This window comes from Rhinopithecus bieti, unplaced genomic scaffold (assembly GCF_001698545.2).
Source record: "Rhinopithecus bieti isolate Rb0 unplaced genomic scaffold, ASM169854v2 scaffold_12049, whole genome shotgun sequence".
Classification (NCBI taxonomy): Eukaryota; Metazoa; Chordata; class Mammalia; order Primates; family Cercopithecidae; genus Rhinopithecus; species Rhinopithecus bieti.
In genome coordinates, this window is record NW_016807278.1 from 1,238,309 (window position 1) to 1,255,190 (window position 16,882).

The 16,882-nt window shown below is 42.8% G+C and overlaps 1 protein-coding gene across 7 annotated transcripts in view; it reads right to left on the bottom strand.

The window, feature by feature from the left end:
- Positions 1–16,882, bottom strand: part of SRGAP2 (SLIT-ROBO Rho GTPase activating protein 2) — a 262,672-nt gene that overhangs the window by 142,947 nt on the left and 102,843 nt on the right. For all 7 annotated transcript variants that reach the window (XM_017880915.1, XM_017880914.1, XM_017880916.1 and 4 more), the window contains exon 3: positions 11,812–12,004. In XM_017880915.1, the coding sequence (XP_017736404.1) occupies positions 11,812–12,004 (193 nt within the window). The remainder of the gene's footprint in view (positions 1–11,811; positions 12,005–16,882) is intronic.

Consider the following 16,882-nt stretch of genomic DNA (forward strand, 5'->3'; position numbering starts at 1 on the left):
CCATTCTCCTGCCTCAGCCTCCCGAGTAGCTGGGACTACAGGCGCCTGCCACCTCGCCCGGCTAGTTTTTTGTATTTTTTAGTAGAGACGGGGTTTCACCATGTTAGCCAGGATGGTCTTGATCTCCTGACCTCGTGATCCGCCTGTCTCGGCCTCCCAAAGTGCTGGGATTACAGGCTTGAGCCACCGCGCCCGGCCTGTAAACCACATATTATTATGTTCATGACTAAGGTTTGTACTGCACTGGCCTGCTGCCCTCGATGGTAGATACTACAGGAGGCTGAATAGGACTGGCCTTCTTTTATTTGCCCAAGTCAAAATTGGGACCTGTGGGCCTGAATGGTATATCTTTATAGAAACTCAGCAATTTGGCAATAGGGCTAACTATTAACTCCAAGAGGACAAGAAAATCAGAGAGTGGTTGTATGACAAATGTCCTACTCTTCATGAATGTGAAGTATGGAATGGTGGATCTAAAAGTAACCCACCAAGGTTGAACTATATGACACCTTACAGAACAAAACATACAATTGCTGAGTTTTTATAGGGACTGACCATGCAATTACATAGAGTCACATAATTGCTTATGTCCTGCCCAATGTAGCTATACCATAAAAATCAGGGTGGGGGATAAATTTGTCATTCATGAGGGCCCACAGGGGTCTGAAGAAAATGGAAACTTGACATATTACCCAGCCAGGCTTAGGAATACTTAACTCTGCACAGGGAATGACTAGTGCATCTAATATACCAGTGTTTTACCCAGTATAGCTGTGCTCAGGCCCAAATCCTGAGGATAGGGATAATTGTTGCTACTATTTACATTTACTATGTGCCAAGCTCTGTCCTAAGTGTTTCACATATTAATTCACTTAACCAGCATAACAACTCCATAAGGTAGGTATGAATATTACCTTCATTTTGCAAATGAAGATACTGAGGTGATTAAAAACTTTCATCTAAAATCATGCAGCAAGTAAGTGGGGGAAATCCAGGATTGTAAACCCAGGAAATTTGGTTCCCAGAACTTGTGATCTTAACTATCAGGGTTGACTCTTCCTGTGGCTGATCTTAACTATCAGGGTTGACTCTTCCTGATAATTATATCAGCTACCATTTATTAAGCATCCATTAAGTCACAGAAAATAGCTAGTGCTGTATATACATTACATATATCCTTAGAAGAACCCTTCAAGGTAAGTATTACTGTCAACATTTCACAGGTAAGAAACTGAGGCTAACAGGGGTAAAGTGCCTTGCTTAAGGTTACCAGCTAGGAGTAGAAGAGACAAGATTCAGACCCAAGTTTTTCTGGCTCAAAGCTCTGGTTTTTCCCACTAAGTCACAAAGCTTCCCAAATAACTTTTAACTGAATTCCTTCTCTCTTCCAAAGACTGGATCACCCTGTCTTGCTGATTCCCAAATGGCCTTCTTGTGTCTCCTCCATCCTGCTTTACCCATGTGTGAGAAGTCCTCCCAATTCTTCCTCCAAAAAGGACTCAACCATGATCTAAGGTTCTACATGAACTGAGCCCATGTAAAACACACCAAAGAACCTTCTGCTAATTTCTGAAGAAAGGCATCTTGAGCCATGGAGAAAGGAAGCCAACCCTTGCAACACCAGATGCTACATCTGGGCAAAATCTTTCCTGAGGGAACAAACAGCTCCCAAATATGTCCAAAATGAGTGAGTGACGCACTGGTCCCAGGAAGTCAGGGGTCCTCCCTCCTGGGAGCTTCATGTTTCCTGGTACTTTCCTTCTCAAGGTCACTCCATAAGTCAATGAGGAACTTTCTGGCCTTCCACCCGTTTCTGATTTGCAACCACAACTATAACATTTTCCATGGCCAACTGACTCTGTGCTTTTCAACCCAATGCTATCTTGTGAGACTGGTGAATGACTTTGAACTCAACTCCAGAGAAGAAACCCATCCGCAGTAGTGATGTAACTACAGAGAAGGCGCACATTCAGATACTGGGCCTGAGGCCAACAACACAGACTCTACAATACTTTTTCTTTAACTAATTATATAACTAACCTCCCACTGAAAGGAGTACTGCAGGTTGAATGCCTACCAAATTCTTGAGATACCTAGGCCCTGCTCCCTCACATCCCTTCCAATGGTGACACAACTGATAACCAGCCAAACAAGAAAGTTTACTTTCTATGTCTACCTCCTTGATATTTTGTTAATTTAATATTAGTGAAAATAGGAGATTGCCTTGTTCTTCTCTATCTCCAGTACCAAGCCCAATTGCTGATACATAATTAGGTTCCCAAAATGTATACTGAATGATACACAAATAAATATATCATTTAAATTCTTTTATACTCTCTGTAATCTAAGTATCACAGATGATACAAAGGAAGCTTCCCCTTTGTTCTTCTAAACCCTTACTATTGGAAATCACAAATATTTCCATAGTTTCAACCATCCCCTCTCTGTGCACATGTGCAAATCTCTACCAACAGCCAAAAAATCTATTTAGCCCTGCATACAGCTATTCATTTTGTCAATTACTAGAAATTTCAGCTTCAATACTCTTCCAACACCTTAAACTTAAAATCTAAAGCCCAAATTTCTCATATTTTACCCCTTCAAAAACAATTCCTTCTCCTAACTTCTGTTAAAAAACTTCTAGATTTCAGCTGGGCACAGTGGCTTATGCCTGTAATCCCAGCACTTTGGGAGGCCAAGGTGGGCAGATCACCTGAGGTCAGGAGTTCGAGACCAACCTGACCAACATGGAGAAGCCCTGTCTCTACTAAAAATACAAAATTAGCCTGGCGTGGTAGTGCATGCCTGTAATCCCAGTTACTCGGGAGGCTGAGGCAGGAGAATAGCTTGAACCTGGGAGGCAGAGGTTGCAGTGAGCCGAGATCGTGCCATTGCACTCCAGCCTGGGCAACAAGAGCAAAACTCAGTCTAAAAAAAAAAAAAAATCAAACAACAACAACAGAAACCCCCAAAAAAGCCCCTCTGTATTTCTTTTAAAGATACCATTAATTTATCAATCACCCAAGTCAAAGACACTTTACAGACCTCTTTCTTTTGTGGCTTCCAAGCTCACTTGAAACTTGAATCCCATTAGTCAGCAATTCCTGCAGATTCTTTCTGCACCAGGTGCTTTCCATCTGTCTCTAGACTGTAAGCTCTAGGAGTACAGGGGTGGGTATCTGGCATGTGTCTGGCACATGGTACGAAGATATATATTTGCTAAATGGACAGAAGGATAAATTCCTCTTCTTTTCATTCCTACCATCCCAACCTAATTTAGATCCTTATGATCTACTGCAGCAACTGGTTTCCTTGGTCTCATGTTTCTTGTCATTTAGCAAACTACCACTAGGTTAATCTTCCTTAATCAGAGTTCATACCTATTTAAACCATCATTGATTTCCAGTGTCTGTTGCATAGAGCCAAATCTCTAATCAAGAGTCAAGGCCCTCCACAATACAAACCTACCTCACTTTGTCCATTTCTTCCATATCCACTTATACTCCCAACTAAACCAGTTTACTCACTGTACCTCAAAATTGCTTTATTCTGTCCTCTAGCTGTGCCCCTTTTTCCTAGAATATATTCCCCTCCCTCTCAAGAACATTTTCTTTAAAGTTTTGTTCAAATCTCATTTCCTTACTGAAGTTTCCTGACTACATCAACTGAGCCTCATCTCTTCTGCAGCATATACTTAGTACTTACTACCTATAGCCTTATGTTGAAGATTTGTATTCTTGTATTTGAATTTAATTTCTCCCTGACTAGATTATAAATTCATATGGGAAAGAACTACTCCTTTTATTTCTTTGGATCTCTGTCCTCTAAGAGTTTAGAACAAAATCTCTAAAATAGTCAACAAATATGTGTTGAGGAGAAAAAGAAGCTAGGAGAAACACTGAAGAGATACTGACAGTGGGTTATAAAATAGCAGAAGGTCTCTGCAAGGAACACAACAGGATAGCAATGTAGAAGTATTGCTCTAAAAATTCAACAGAAAAAAAAAAAGCTACCTAAAACCATGAGTTATTAAAAGCAAGAGATCAAAACCAAGTGAGCTATGACTGAAAGGTAATTTACAGCAAGCCTATTTAAAAAAAAAACAACAACAGTCAATGCATTATCAATTAGAGTCCTGCTGGGCAATATTAACACAGATTCCACTTAAAAGAGACAATCAAAGGCTCAGCAACAAATAGGAATACATTTATGCTCTTTAAGGAGCCAAAGAAAATGCAAGAACAACTTCCCTAGAAAGGCTTCCTACCCTCACATAATACCTTATCACTGCTCTTAATCAAACCAGGCTGACAGAATTTCAGACATTATTAGCAGTCTTCCCACAATTCACAGGGATGGGGGAAGCCATGTTACCTGTCTTAAACAAAGCAGAATAAGGTAGGGTCAAATAATCACTACAGTTCTATCTGCGGCATCTCTCATTCTCTGGGGGAAGGGGAAAGAAGGAGAGAGATGGAATGAGGGTCAGTCTGCAATGGAGTCAGAACTGTGCAGGCTTTAATGAGGATGTCTGCACTGAGCACAATGTGGGAGAGGACAAAAGGTGAGCAGGAGCAGAGCAGAGTAGGAAGCAAAGCCAAAGGGTGACAGGGTAATGGCTTCCAGGGGAAGAGGTGTCCAAAAGACGAAGAAAGCAGTTCAGCAGTGTCCAACTCTAAATGCAGTCACTTAGAACTGTAAGAAAATACCCAACCTAACCCAGTATGAGTGGTTGAAACCTAGCCAGGGTAAGAAAGTGGCCTGGAAAAGGGTGGGATGAATCCATGTGGACTGAATTCAGCCCTGGCCAACCTGCTGCATCCCAAATTGAATAGTTTCCACGTCCCTGAGATGGGTCTGTCCAGAGTTGCTGCTGGCAGCTGCTCTCCTGGCAGTACAGGAAGACAAATTCATGGCATTGCTAGCCCAACAGCTGCTATAGCTCCGGGGGAGGTGATGAGTGCCCGCTGAGATGTTCTGGGCAGAGAATGAACTATTCTGGGACCAGTCCTAGAGTCAGCAAAATCAAGGCTACAATTCACCGACTGAATGAAAATACAGTACTATTGTCACTCCAGAGACCCAGGAAACCAAGAGCACTTTCTCTGTCCCAGCTTCTTCGACTTCCATTGATTCTTGCCCTCACACCTGGCCCCATCTTGTCTATTACCAAGGGTATGACCTCAGTTTCAGCCCACATTAACCTCACCACTGGACTCCTTTCTTAACAGGTCCTCCTCCTTCCAGTCTCTCTGCTCCAATTGATCATATGCATCGTTGCCATAGTTACCCTTCGAAAGCACAGCCATAATTATATTCCTTGCTCAAAAACTATCAGTGGTCCCCCATGCTTACAGAATAAAGCCCAAACCCTGTCGCCTGGCATTCATAGACCTTTTTAATCTTCTGGCCCCTATCTTTTCCAGGTTTATTTCACTATCATTTATAATTCCTGTTCTTCAGCACAACAGATGAGTTATCCACCAGCCTTTGTTCTCACTTCTGTTAGCCTTTTCTAACACTGCTCTCTCTATCTAAAATGCTTCCTTTCCCATCTTTTTACCTTCTTTCTACAACTTCTCCATTATCTCAACTGTATTAAGCTTAAAGGATCAATACCTAGCATTGGCACTTTAATTTTTTCATCTCCCTCCCACTGAACTTGACATCCCTAAAGCCCTCTCCAGTCCCCCAATCAGAAGAAATATCTCTTCTTTGTGCACCTGTGACACTCTGTATGGATGGGTGGCTATGGTCTTTCCTACACTTGTCCTTTCATACACCACACATGGACAATATGGCAAATGCTGCTGGTTGTCCCCCAATATTTTTCCTTCTTCTATGTTAATAGAAACTCTACTTTATAGTCACCCAGAACAATAAGTATACTTCCCAGCCTCCCTTGCAGTTCAGCATAACCATGTGACTAAGTTCTGGCCAGTCAGATATGAGTTGAAGAGATGTGTGTGCCACTTCCAGACTACATCTTTAAAAAATAAGGCCATAACTGCCCTTGTCCTGTTGCCTTTTCCTGCCGGCTGAAATGAGACCACGGTGGTAGTAAGCCATCTTGAGTCATACAGAAAACGGCAACACTCTTGGGCTGGAATAAGAAGCCTGACAGCCCTGGATGGCTAACACCTAGACTATGACATCAGAGAGAAATCAACCTCTATCTTGTGTATGCCATTATTACTTGGGGTCTATTACATCAGTCAAACTTATATCTTTACCAAATCAGACATGCCTAAGATGCCTTTCCTATGCCAAAATGTCAAATTTTCAGTTGCCAGCACATGTTTCAAGCTTGTCTTAGTGATGTTGACTGCCAGGTACCAAGTCTGTTTCAGCGGGATAGTTGTCTCTGCATAGCAGTGCTTGTGCTATGCACACATCTGACCACTTGGTTATCTTTTGCAACATAAAAATGAGTGGAAATGGAAAAATGAAAGTGTTGTTACTAATGCTGCATTGCGAAGTATAGGTCTCATCATTGTATTACTAAGATAAGGGCAGAATTCATCAGCTACGTGGACTCTTTAGGTATTCACTGAACTTGAGCAGGCAGGCCATGAGTTTAATCATGGAAAAACAAATAGAACTAAAGACAAGGCATACAATGCTAAAAATATATCAGGTGAGGTATAATTTGGAATTTCACATATACAGTTATTTATAATAATAGAACCTACCTACCACACATACAACTGTAGTTAGACATTCAACCATTTGACTTCTGTATACACTTTTAGGAATAAATTATGCATGAAAGTAGGACGTTGCCTGAGCCTCTCTTACTGAGTTTCTCACCACCTTGCCTGTATTAAATGCATTTGTACGTATGTTCTATCTCCTCTTCTATCAGGCTGTACCATATGAAATTGCCATTTTGCCTTACAAAAAACCCCAGCAATTTCATATGTTTCACCCAAAAAGATTGAAAGCTTTTGGGTTTGGGGCTCATTTTAGTCATCTTTGCATCTCTCACAATACCTTATACATGAGAGAATATCAATAAGAAATTGCTCTTACAGATCTTCTACTTGAAACACTTCTAGTTCCATCAGACACCACTTTTCCACCTTACCTTCTATCCTTTGCCTTAAAAAACAAAACAATTCTCTCTTTCTCTCTTCAGGTAGCTTTTGCTTCTCCTCATAGTAACTTTTACTACCAATGCGTAACTTTTATTCTCGACGCCTGGGGTCCTGGATTTAGCTCTTTGTTCTCCTCTTTCTCTTCCCTGAATTCATATACTTTCATCTCTTCCACAATCACTTTTACCCTGAAGATTCTGCTAGCTATCCCCAGTCATGTCATAACCTCTTACCTCAGCAGTATGCCACCTCCACCTGCATACCTGATGGCCTCATACTGCTCGAAACCCAAAATGTTCAAAGTAGGATCACCATTCAAAACAGATCTTCCCCCAACACCCCCACTTCTATCATGGATGCCACAATTCTTCTAAGTCACCAGGGTAGAGACACTGGGTCACCTCTGACCATTATGGTTCTATGCTTTATCCAGTCAGTTTTCTAGTCCTATTTAGTTTCTTGAATACCTTCTCAATATATTCCTACTTCCTTTCCACTCCCTCCATTTTTTTTTCTCTTACTTTTTGTGTAGAATACCCTGAAACCTTCATCCTGGCCTTCTCTTTTCCTCATGTCTCTGTCCCCACCTAAGAACCCAGAGAACCCACTAAAATGCTGCCACACCCAATCTGAACTTCTCTGCTTACTATTAAAGAGCTATCACTTGGGGTCTACTCTACTTATTTAACTTATTTTCTACTGCTCTTGAAAATATCTGTGTTCTCATGTCTCTACTAAAGTTCTTTTCATATTATACTACTTACGTAGCTCTTTTCCCTGTTAACCAGGGATTTTTTTTTTTTTTTTTTTTTTTTGAGACACAGGGTCTCACTCTGTCACCCAGGCTGGAGTGCAGTGGTGCAATCATAGCTCCCTGTAGCCTCCAACTCCTGGGGTGAAGCGATCTTCCCACCTCCCGAGAAACTAGGACTATAGGCATGCATCACTATGCTGAGTTAATTTTTTATTTTTTGTAGAGATGGGGTCTTGCTATGTTGCCCAGGCTGGTCTCAAACTCCTGGCCTCAGGAGATCCTCCCACCGTACCCTCTAAAGTGCTGGGGTTACAGACATAAGTCACCATGCTCTACTTAACCAGGAACTCCTAAGCTTATGTTAGTTCCTACAGGAATCAACCGAGAGCACAGTACTCATAGGTATTTAAAAGGAATTTGTTAAATAAGTAGATTGATTGTTACTCAGGATACGATCAGGCAGGAAGCTATAGGAGTAAACCCGCTATGAAGTGTAACAGTCACCCTCTTCCAGGTTGTTGTACCACCTTGTATTAAATACTTTTCTCCCACAACATTTACCCCAACTTTAAATTATATATCTAATTGTGTGATTTGTTAAATGCCCATTTCTTCATCTAAGTGCTATGTGGAAGAGGCAGTTTGTTCCCTACTACACTCCAAGGCACAAATGAGTTCAAGGAATGTGCAATGGAAATCAGTTAGATGAATGTATTAGGAACCTTCCCTTTAATAAAGCTGGATCACACACTAGCCCCTATACCCCCTTATCACCAAATATTCCTGCTTCCTCTCACCTGCACCTGCTGTTCTCTCCTCTGCCACACAAATCTACCTCTCAAGCCTAGGTCCTACCTGCTTCATGATAACTTTCCTGACTATTCCAGAACCTTTATCCATCTCTGACCTCTCATCAGATCTATGTTGTATGTAACACTAATGATATCTTAATGAGATCATTACTGCTTTATGGTCTAATTGCTTCTTGTATTCAAAATCTTCTCTCCAACCACATAAAGACTCTCTAAACCTCTCTTGTATTTTCCAATGCCTTGTACAAGCACAGAACTGGTCAATCAATAAATACTTGCTGGTTATTTGAGAAAAAATGATGCCAAGTACCATCTTTAACAGAAAATCAATTCTTCTAGACTTGGAGAAATCACCCTATTCCTAGTATGTGATCTTAATCAGAGCAATTCAGATGACTTGGAGATTAACACATCTGAACTTTAATTTGTAACAAATAAGTCCATAAGCTGAGAATATGATATAGTACTAAAAATCAAATGCTATTTTAAATTTAGGATGAGATTACCAACAGAATAAATCCAACTTTGAATCACTTTCTAAAGCAAATGATTCCTCCCCTAAGTCTTCATTTATCACATACTAAAATAACATTTTATTATCAGATGATTCTCTTATCATAAAGAGAATAAGACTTGGGAAAGATAAACTGAGGGAAAAAAAACATCTGGAGGAAATTCTCATTCTGGCTTATTTTGAGATGTCATGTTCTCCTCAACCTTAACCCCATTTTCATTGCACAGAGCTGGCTTTTAAAGGATAATTTGTGTCCCGTATTATTAAGGCAATAAATAAAAATAGAAAATGGGGAAAATAAGATACACTTGGCACTAATTCTTAAATTCATTCATTCATTTATTTATTCCACAATATTTAGTGAGCATCTACTATACACCACATATTACACTAGGCCCTGTGGGACTCTAGAAGATCAAACAAACTTATACAGCCCACTAAGGGAAGACAACAGAAGGCAGATAGTGCTGAATGCCCTAAGAGAAGAACAAATAAAACGCTGTAAGAATTCAGAAGACAGAGAACTAACTTTCTTCTGGGAGAATCAGGAAAGTTTCCTGGAACAGGGGAGCACCTGAGATGGTTCTTAAGACATGGGCATGGCTTAGACATGCAAAGATGGAAAGACTGACCACATAAGCTCAAATAACAGGATGCCAGTGACCCACTGGAGTGAATGTTCTGTTTGGCTCAGGTATAGTAGAACGGAAACAAGAAATAAGGTTGGAAAGCTGTTTGAAGCCAGATATAGAGGGGCTTAAAGACCAAGCCAAAAAGCATGCACCTTTGTGAACAGAACAGCACTTCCCAAATGCCAATGTGCACACAAATCACATGCTATGTTGTGGGATCATGTTATAGTAGGACTGGAATAGGACCTGAGATTCTGCATTTCTAACAGTACAGATGATGCTGACACTGGGAAACTACAATCTGAACATCAAAAACATAGATGGGCTGGGTGTGGTGGCTCACACCTGTAATTCCAGCAGTTTGGAAGGATGAGGTGGGAGGATCACTTAAGACCAGGAGTTTGAGACCAAACTGGGCAACACAGCAAAACACTGTCTCTACAAAAATTAAAATAAAATAAAAATAGCTGGGTATGATGGTGCACACCTGCAATCCCAGCTACTCAAGAGGGAGGCTGAGGCAGGAGGATCACTAGAGCCCAAGAGTTTGAGGCTGCAGTGAGTCAAGATCACACTATTATTCTTCAGCCTAGGTGACAGAGCAAGACCTTATCTCTAAAATAATAAAATCATAATAAAAGAACATAGACAATGGAGAGACACTGAAAGTTTTGCAGAAAGAAACTCTCTGATTACCAGTGTGTCCCAGGAAGATTAACTCTGATCACAATGGAGCAGGCAGATTGGAATGGGGAGAAGCTGTAGACCAAGCTTGTCCAACCCACGGCCTGTGGGCTGCATGGGGGCCAGGACAGCTTTGAATGCAGCCCAACACAAATTTGTAAACTTTCTTAAAATATTGCAAGGTTTTTTTCGCAATTTTTTTTAAAGCTCATCAGCTATTGTGTTAGTGTATTTTATGGGTGGCCCAGGACAATTCTTCTTCTTCCAGTGTGGCCCAGGGAGGCCAAAGCTCATCAGCTATTGTGTTAGTGTATTTTATGGGTGGCCCAGGACAATTCTTCTTCTTCCAATGTGGCCCAGGGAGGCCAAAAGATTGGACACCCCTGCTGCAGACTGTGATCTTCAATACTGGCAGTTCATCAGAATCACCTGGGAAGCTTTTACACCACCCTGTTACCCAGGCCCCACTCCCAGAGATTCTCATTTAATTGGTCTGGAGTGGGGCCCAGATTTCTGTATTTTTTTTAAAGTTCTCCAGGGAATTCTAATGTGCAGCCAGGGTTGAAAATCTCTGGTATAGAACATATAGTAAATACTGCAATTATTCAGGCAAAAAAAAATGATGATCTAAACTAGGGCAATGGCAGTGGGAACCAAGTGAAGGGGCCAGCTGTATAAAATAAAGTAAATGTAGAAGAAATAGACCTTAGCAACTGCCTAGACAGGGATTTAGATATAATGGCCTCAACATCATTTATTTCTCCTAAAGACAGTTTGGTGAAATGGTTAAAAATATAGACCCTGGAGCCACACTGCCTGCGTTTGAATTTCAGCTCTACTATTTACTAGGGGTGTGTGAATGCGTGTGTGTGTGTGTGTGTGTGTGTGTGTGAGAGAGAGAGAGAGAGAGAGAGAGAGAGAGAGAGAGATTAAGATAGATCCTAAGTTAAGCCCCTTAACCTTTTTATGCCCCAGTTTCCTCATCTATAAATTGGCGATAATAACAATAACCATAATATGGAGTTGTTGTTGGGGTTAAGCAAGCTAACATATACATAAAGCCCTTAGTAGCATGCCTGGCAATAGAGCTATAAACAAGTTGGCTATTATTATTAGCATGGTTCATCATCTACTCTCATCTCTATGAAATGTTGAATTGCACACAAGCCTGATCTGAAAAACGAGAAGTCCTTGAGGGCTTTCAACCAATCTGATGCCAGCAGCTCCTGAATCCAACTGGATCTAAGTGGTGTACCCTGCCCCCCTCCACCCTGGACCCCATTCCACAGTCTGAGAGTAACAGCCACAGAGCTCCTACTTGAATTGCTGGTCCTTGGTGCTGCGTGTCTTGGCCAGGAAGCGTTCCGCCAGCTTCTCCAGGTTGCGGGAGTAGTCCATCTCAATCTCTGCCTTCTTTCGGAAGAAGTCCTGGAGGTCCTGCAACAGTTGCACCCGAAGCTCACACTGCTGATCCAGGCATTTCATCTGCTCTGTGAGCTGAGCACGGATCTCTACAACAAAAACAAGAGAAGACAGTCAGAAAGACAGCCCTAAATAAACCACCATGCATGCCAATATTCACCCACCTTCCATTTACTTATTCCCCGTGCCCTAGGAAATTCAAAGCCCTGAACGAAAACGCCTAAAGTCTAAACTGTCCATACAACGTGAGGCACCTCCAAAAATGCCAACCCTTTTTACACCATTAAAGAACATTGTGAACCAGGAATCTGCTGAATCACTTAGGAGAAGCTGCTTATTAAACATAATAATATTCCTATCTACCATTTATATTACTATGTTTCTAGTGGCAGAGAGCCACAATCTGGGTTGTCTTCTGGCAGAGGGCCCAAATGAATTATCATCCCAACCATCCTAAGAGGCAGGTACTACCTGATCCCCATTTTCTCATTAAAAATGAGAAAACTGAGTCTTGAAGAAGTCAAACTTTTAAGTGGTGAAGCTGGGATTCAAACCCCAAGAGACTGACCTTAGAGCCCATGCTCCTACTTTTTGCACTTTTCCCCATCATTTCAAAATGTTGTTTAGCATCTTCATGAAGTAGGATGAAGGTCAGGATATTTTAATGGATATTGAAAGAAAATTTCCCAAGGTCAAATGGTAGCAATCAAAACAAAACAAGCACAAGAACTTCTGGGCAAGCAAACCATTCACTGTCAATCAGATTTCACAGTTTCCAATATCACAGGATGAAAATCATTTTTTTAAGAAGACTTGGAAAGAGATTTTTTTTCACTAACAAATATCACTCATATCTGTGTTGCTTAATCTTCGGGGATGCTGAAGTGTCTCTATAGTGTCATAGCTAGAAATATTTCTAGTTAAGCTCTAGCATGCAGATTTCTGGCTGGTCAGGGTCCTTGTATGGAGCTAGCAAATACTCTCTCTGAAACTGCTGCAAAGGAAGCTACAGATGCGACCAGATCTGCCTCAAATGCAGTACCGCATTTGTTACTGACAAGAGACCTGGCACTCACAGGAAGCAGTCTGCCAAAGCCAGACTGATTTTCAGCTCAGAGAAGGCCTGCAGTGTGTATCCTGCTGAAGTTATGTCCCAATTGCCATCTGAGTCAGAACGGAGCCATTTCTTGCATCCTTTTCCTCTGCAAGCCTGCTTAGCTCCAAGTGCATTAGGATGTGACAGTGATTCCAATCCCACAGAAAAGGATCACCTATATTATGCCTTTCCTTATGCGTGCCCCAAATTCATTCCCAAGTAGTACGGTTGTAACAATGCTTTCTGTCTATGCTATGTAATGTATCATTATGGGGAGAGGGGGTCTAGAGTTTTCATGTGAGCTGCAGATAAATCAGATGCAAACAGGATGAGAACTATGATGCTGAAATGTTCATGAAGCAATGAGGGTGGGTAAATGGTGCATTTAGCTTTGCCTTGAAGTAGCTGAGGCTCTATAATCTGTCCCCATCTACATTTTTGTTTCTGTTTTTACAAATATCAGTATGTCCTTTGCAGATGATCTCAGGTGATCTGTAAGCGCAATTCTCACCCTCTTCATCCTCATCTCTCTCCCTGTCAACCACCAATGCCAACCAGCCCTGCAGTAACCTCACCTGAACTGAAACTGAGCTCCGGAGGATTGTTTCAAGCAGACAGAAGGCTGTGCAGAAAAGCTGCCTACCTCATCACTCATCAAAGCTCTCTTGTTCTGTGTTTTATGGAATCTGATTACAAGGGTATTGGGGGTAAAGATCTGCAGAGGTTATGTCAGGCATCTGGTTTTTGCCAGGGATTTCTGGGTCTCTTAAAGGGAACAGCCCTTGTTGAGACTATTCCTGAAGGCATTGTACCCCTTCCAAATATTAGTGAAAAGCTGATAGTAATAGCCATTGGGTGGGCAGACTGTGCATTGAGAGGGCTTTCACAATGCTTACTAATATTACTTAAATCTCATCCATTAAGAACCAAGGCCTCTTTAGGGTGGAAAGGCTTTCCAGGTACTGAATCAGTAACAAATGTACAGGGGATATGGATGGGCAGTAAGGCTGTCAGGTCCCTCTGAGTCCCCTGTAATGCACTTAAGAATTTACCTCAGTAGGTCGGGCGCGGTGGCTCAAGCCTGTAATCCCAGCACTTTGGGAGGGGCGAGTGCGGGCGGATCAGCGAGGTCAGGAGATCGAGACCATCCTGGCTAGACACTGTGAAACCCGTCTCTACTAAATAAATACAAATAACTAGCCGGGCGATGGTGGCGGGGCGGGCGCCTGTAGTCCCAGCTACTCGGGGAGCTGAGGCAGAGAATTGGCGTGAAGCCCGGGAGGGCCCCGGAAGCTTGCAGTGGAGGGCTGAGATCTGCGGTCCACTGCAGCTCGCAGTGCCTGGGCAGCAGAGCGAGACTCGGCGTCTCAAAAAAAAAAAAAAAAAAAAAAAAAAAAAAAATTTACCTCAGTAATCTCACTCGCCAGGGGAATAGAAAGAAACAGTTAGTTGGATGACACCCACCCTCTGCAAGAGAGGACGAGGCAAAGTCCCATGAAGTTCCAGAAGCAGGCCACTCCAGACTTAGCCTGTCCAAGGAACAAGTATTTCATAGGAGGCCTCTGAGATATATGATTTAATATAAGAAACCCCCAAGCACATCCAGTCAGCAAGGAAATCCAGCCTGACTTGGTCAGGTGCCTCAATGAGGGCAGCACAGTATATGCTGCATCACAGGTACTCCCTCTGGAACCCTGAAGGGAAGGGAGCATGTGTTTATTGAATACATTTTATGGGCCTTTCTATATATCATCTCATTTAATTCTCACAGGTAGTATGTAAGGTATCCACAATAATCTTGATTACACTAAGGAGAAAACTGAAGTAAGACTCTTCAGGTAATTTACCAAAGGGTCAACGATCACACAAGTGGAGCTGGAGCTAAATTAAGGTTTGTCTGACTTGTCAAAGAGGTTAATAGTAGGTCAGAGAAACAAAAACAAGAGAAATAGAACACCAGTTTGGAGCCTCTGAAAGTATTTCTGGGTAAATCACAGTGACCATGACTCTTACTCCTGGAACATCGCCCTTTCCACCTTCCAGCTGAGGGTTGATTCAGGCCCCTAAGACAAGTATAGACTTGCCCACTGACTCATTAGCTAGCTATGTTTCAATCTGTCCACAACCATACTGGACCCCTTCCCCACTTCCTAGATCTACTCTACAGGACAGCTTAGAGGGAAGTGCTTTTCTTGTCCTGTGAGTGCACCCTGAGGTCTACCAGGAAGCCCAGGGGACAGAGACTGTGAGAAAGCAGTATCCCCACCCCTGATCCAGGAAAAAAATAGAGGCTCTGTTAATAGATACCACCTGCCAGTGTACTTTATTTGTGATATGACACCACTGAGCATCTCCCCTCCCTCACTACTGGCCAAAAAGAAGAAGAGGAAGGAGGAGGAGGAGGAAGGAAGGAAGAAGAGGAGGTGGAGGAGAAGGAAGAGGAGGAGGAGAAATAAGAAAGAGAATGAAGAAGGAAGAAGGAAAAAGAAGAAAGAAGAAAGGAAGAAGAAAGAAGAATGGAAGAAGAAAGAAAAAGATGCCTCCCTTGTTACATCTTCAAAGTATCCACACAGGTATTAAGGGAAATTCTAACCACTCTCACTCTTAGGCGTACAGCTCCAAGACAGGACAATTGTTCTATCCAGGGCAAAATGTGCTGCTTTAGGCGCTGCTGCTGCTGCTGCTCCTACAAAGACAAACAATGGCCCCCAAGAAGGCAGCTATGCTGGCCCCAGTCCCCGTCCATGCACACAAGGGGCAGGAAACAACGGGCCACTGAATACCAGCACTCCTGGGCCATGTGCCCAGACTGGAGGCCCCTCTGAACCCTGGCCTATTAACAAACAAAGGGCAGAAAGAAGAAAGGGGCAATTATAAAAACACAGAGGAACTCCTCACAGTTCCCTCGTGTGCTTAGGCGATCATGCATGTGCACATCATGTGTGCACATTCAAAGACTCACACAACTCATACCACGTACACTATGCTTCACGATACCAACTCAAGAAGGCTTTACTGGTTTACAGTTGGATGAGAGTTCTTGGGAGCTATGGAGATGGTGGGGTCCTTGCCAGTTCCTTCCCTAGAAATACATGGGAAGAAGTCAAGCTCTCACTTTCTAGAAGCAGCTACATCTTAGGGGTACAAAAGAATTCCCTGGCTATTCACAAGGCCAAAGTACTAAGGTCGCCATGAGCCACCTGGAGTGATATACACCCCCAAACAGCCTCCCCTGAGCACCCAATAGAGTCCATTTATTCAGCAAATCTTACTGAGCCTCTTCTGTATGGAGGCACTGTGTGAGGTGATGGTGACAAAGGAGAAAAAGACAGGTCTAAGCCCTGTCTAAAGAGGCTTGACAAATAAGAGAAAGGACAAGAGAACACAAAAAGTCTTATTGGGTGGGCGGAGCAAGATGGCCGAATAGGAACAGCTCCAGTCTCCAACTCCCAGCGCGAGCGACACAGAAGACCGGTGATTTCTGCATTTTCAACTGAGGTACTGGGGTCATCTCACTAGGGAGTGCCGGACAATCGGTGCTGGTCAGCTGCTGCAGCCTGACCAGGGAGAGCTGAAGCAGGCCGAGGCATCGCCTCACCTGGGGAGCGCAAGGGGAAGGGAATCCCTTTTCCTAGCCAGGGGAACTGAGACACACAACACCTGGAAAATCGGGTAACTCCCACCCCAATACCCCGCTTTAAGCAAACGGGCACACCAGAAGAATATATCCCTCACCTGGCCGGGAGGGTCCCATGCCCACGGAGCCTCCCTCATTGTTAACACAGCAGTCTGCTGCGATCAACCCGAAGGGCGGCAGCGAGGCTGGGGAGGGGCGCCCGCCATTGCTGAGGCTTAAGTAGGTAAACAAAGC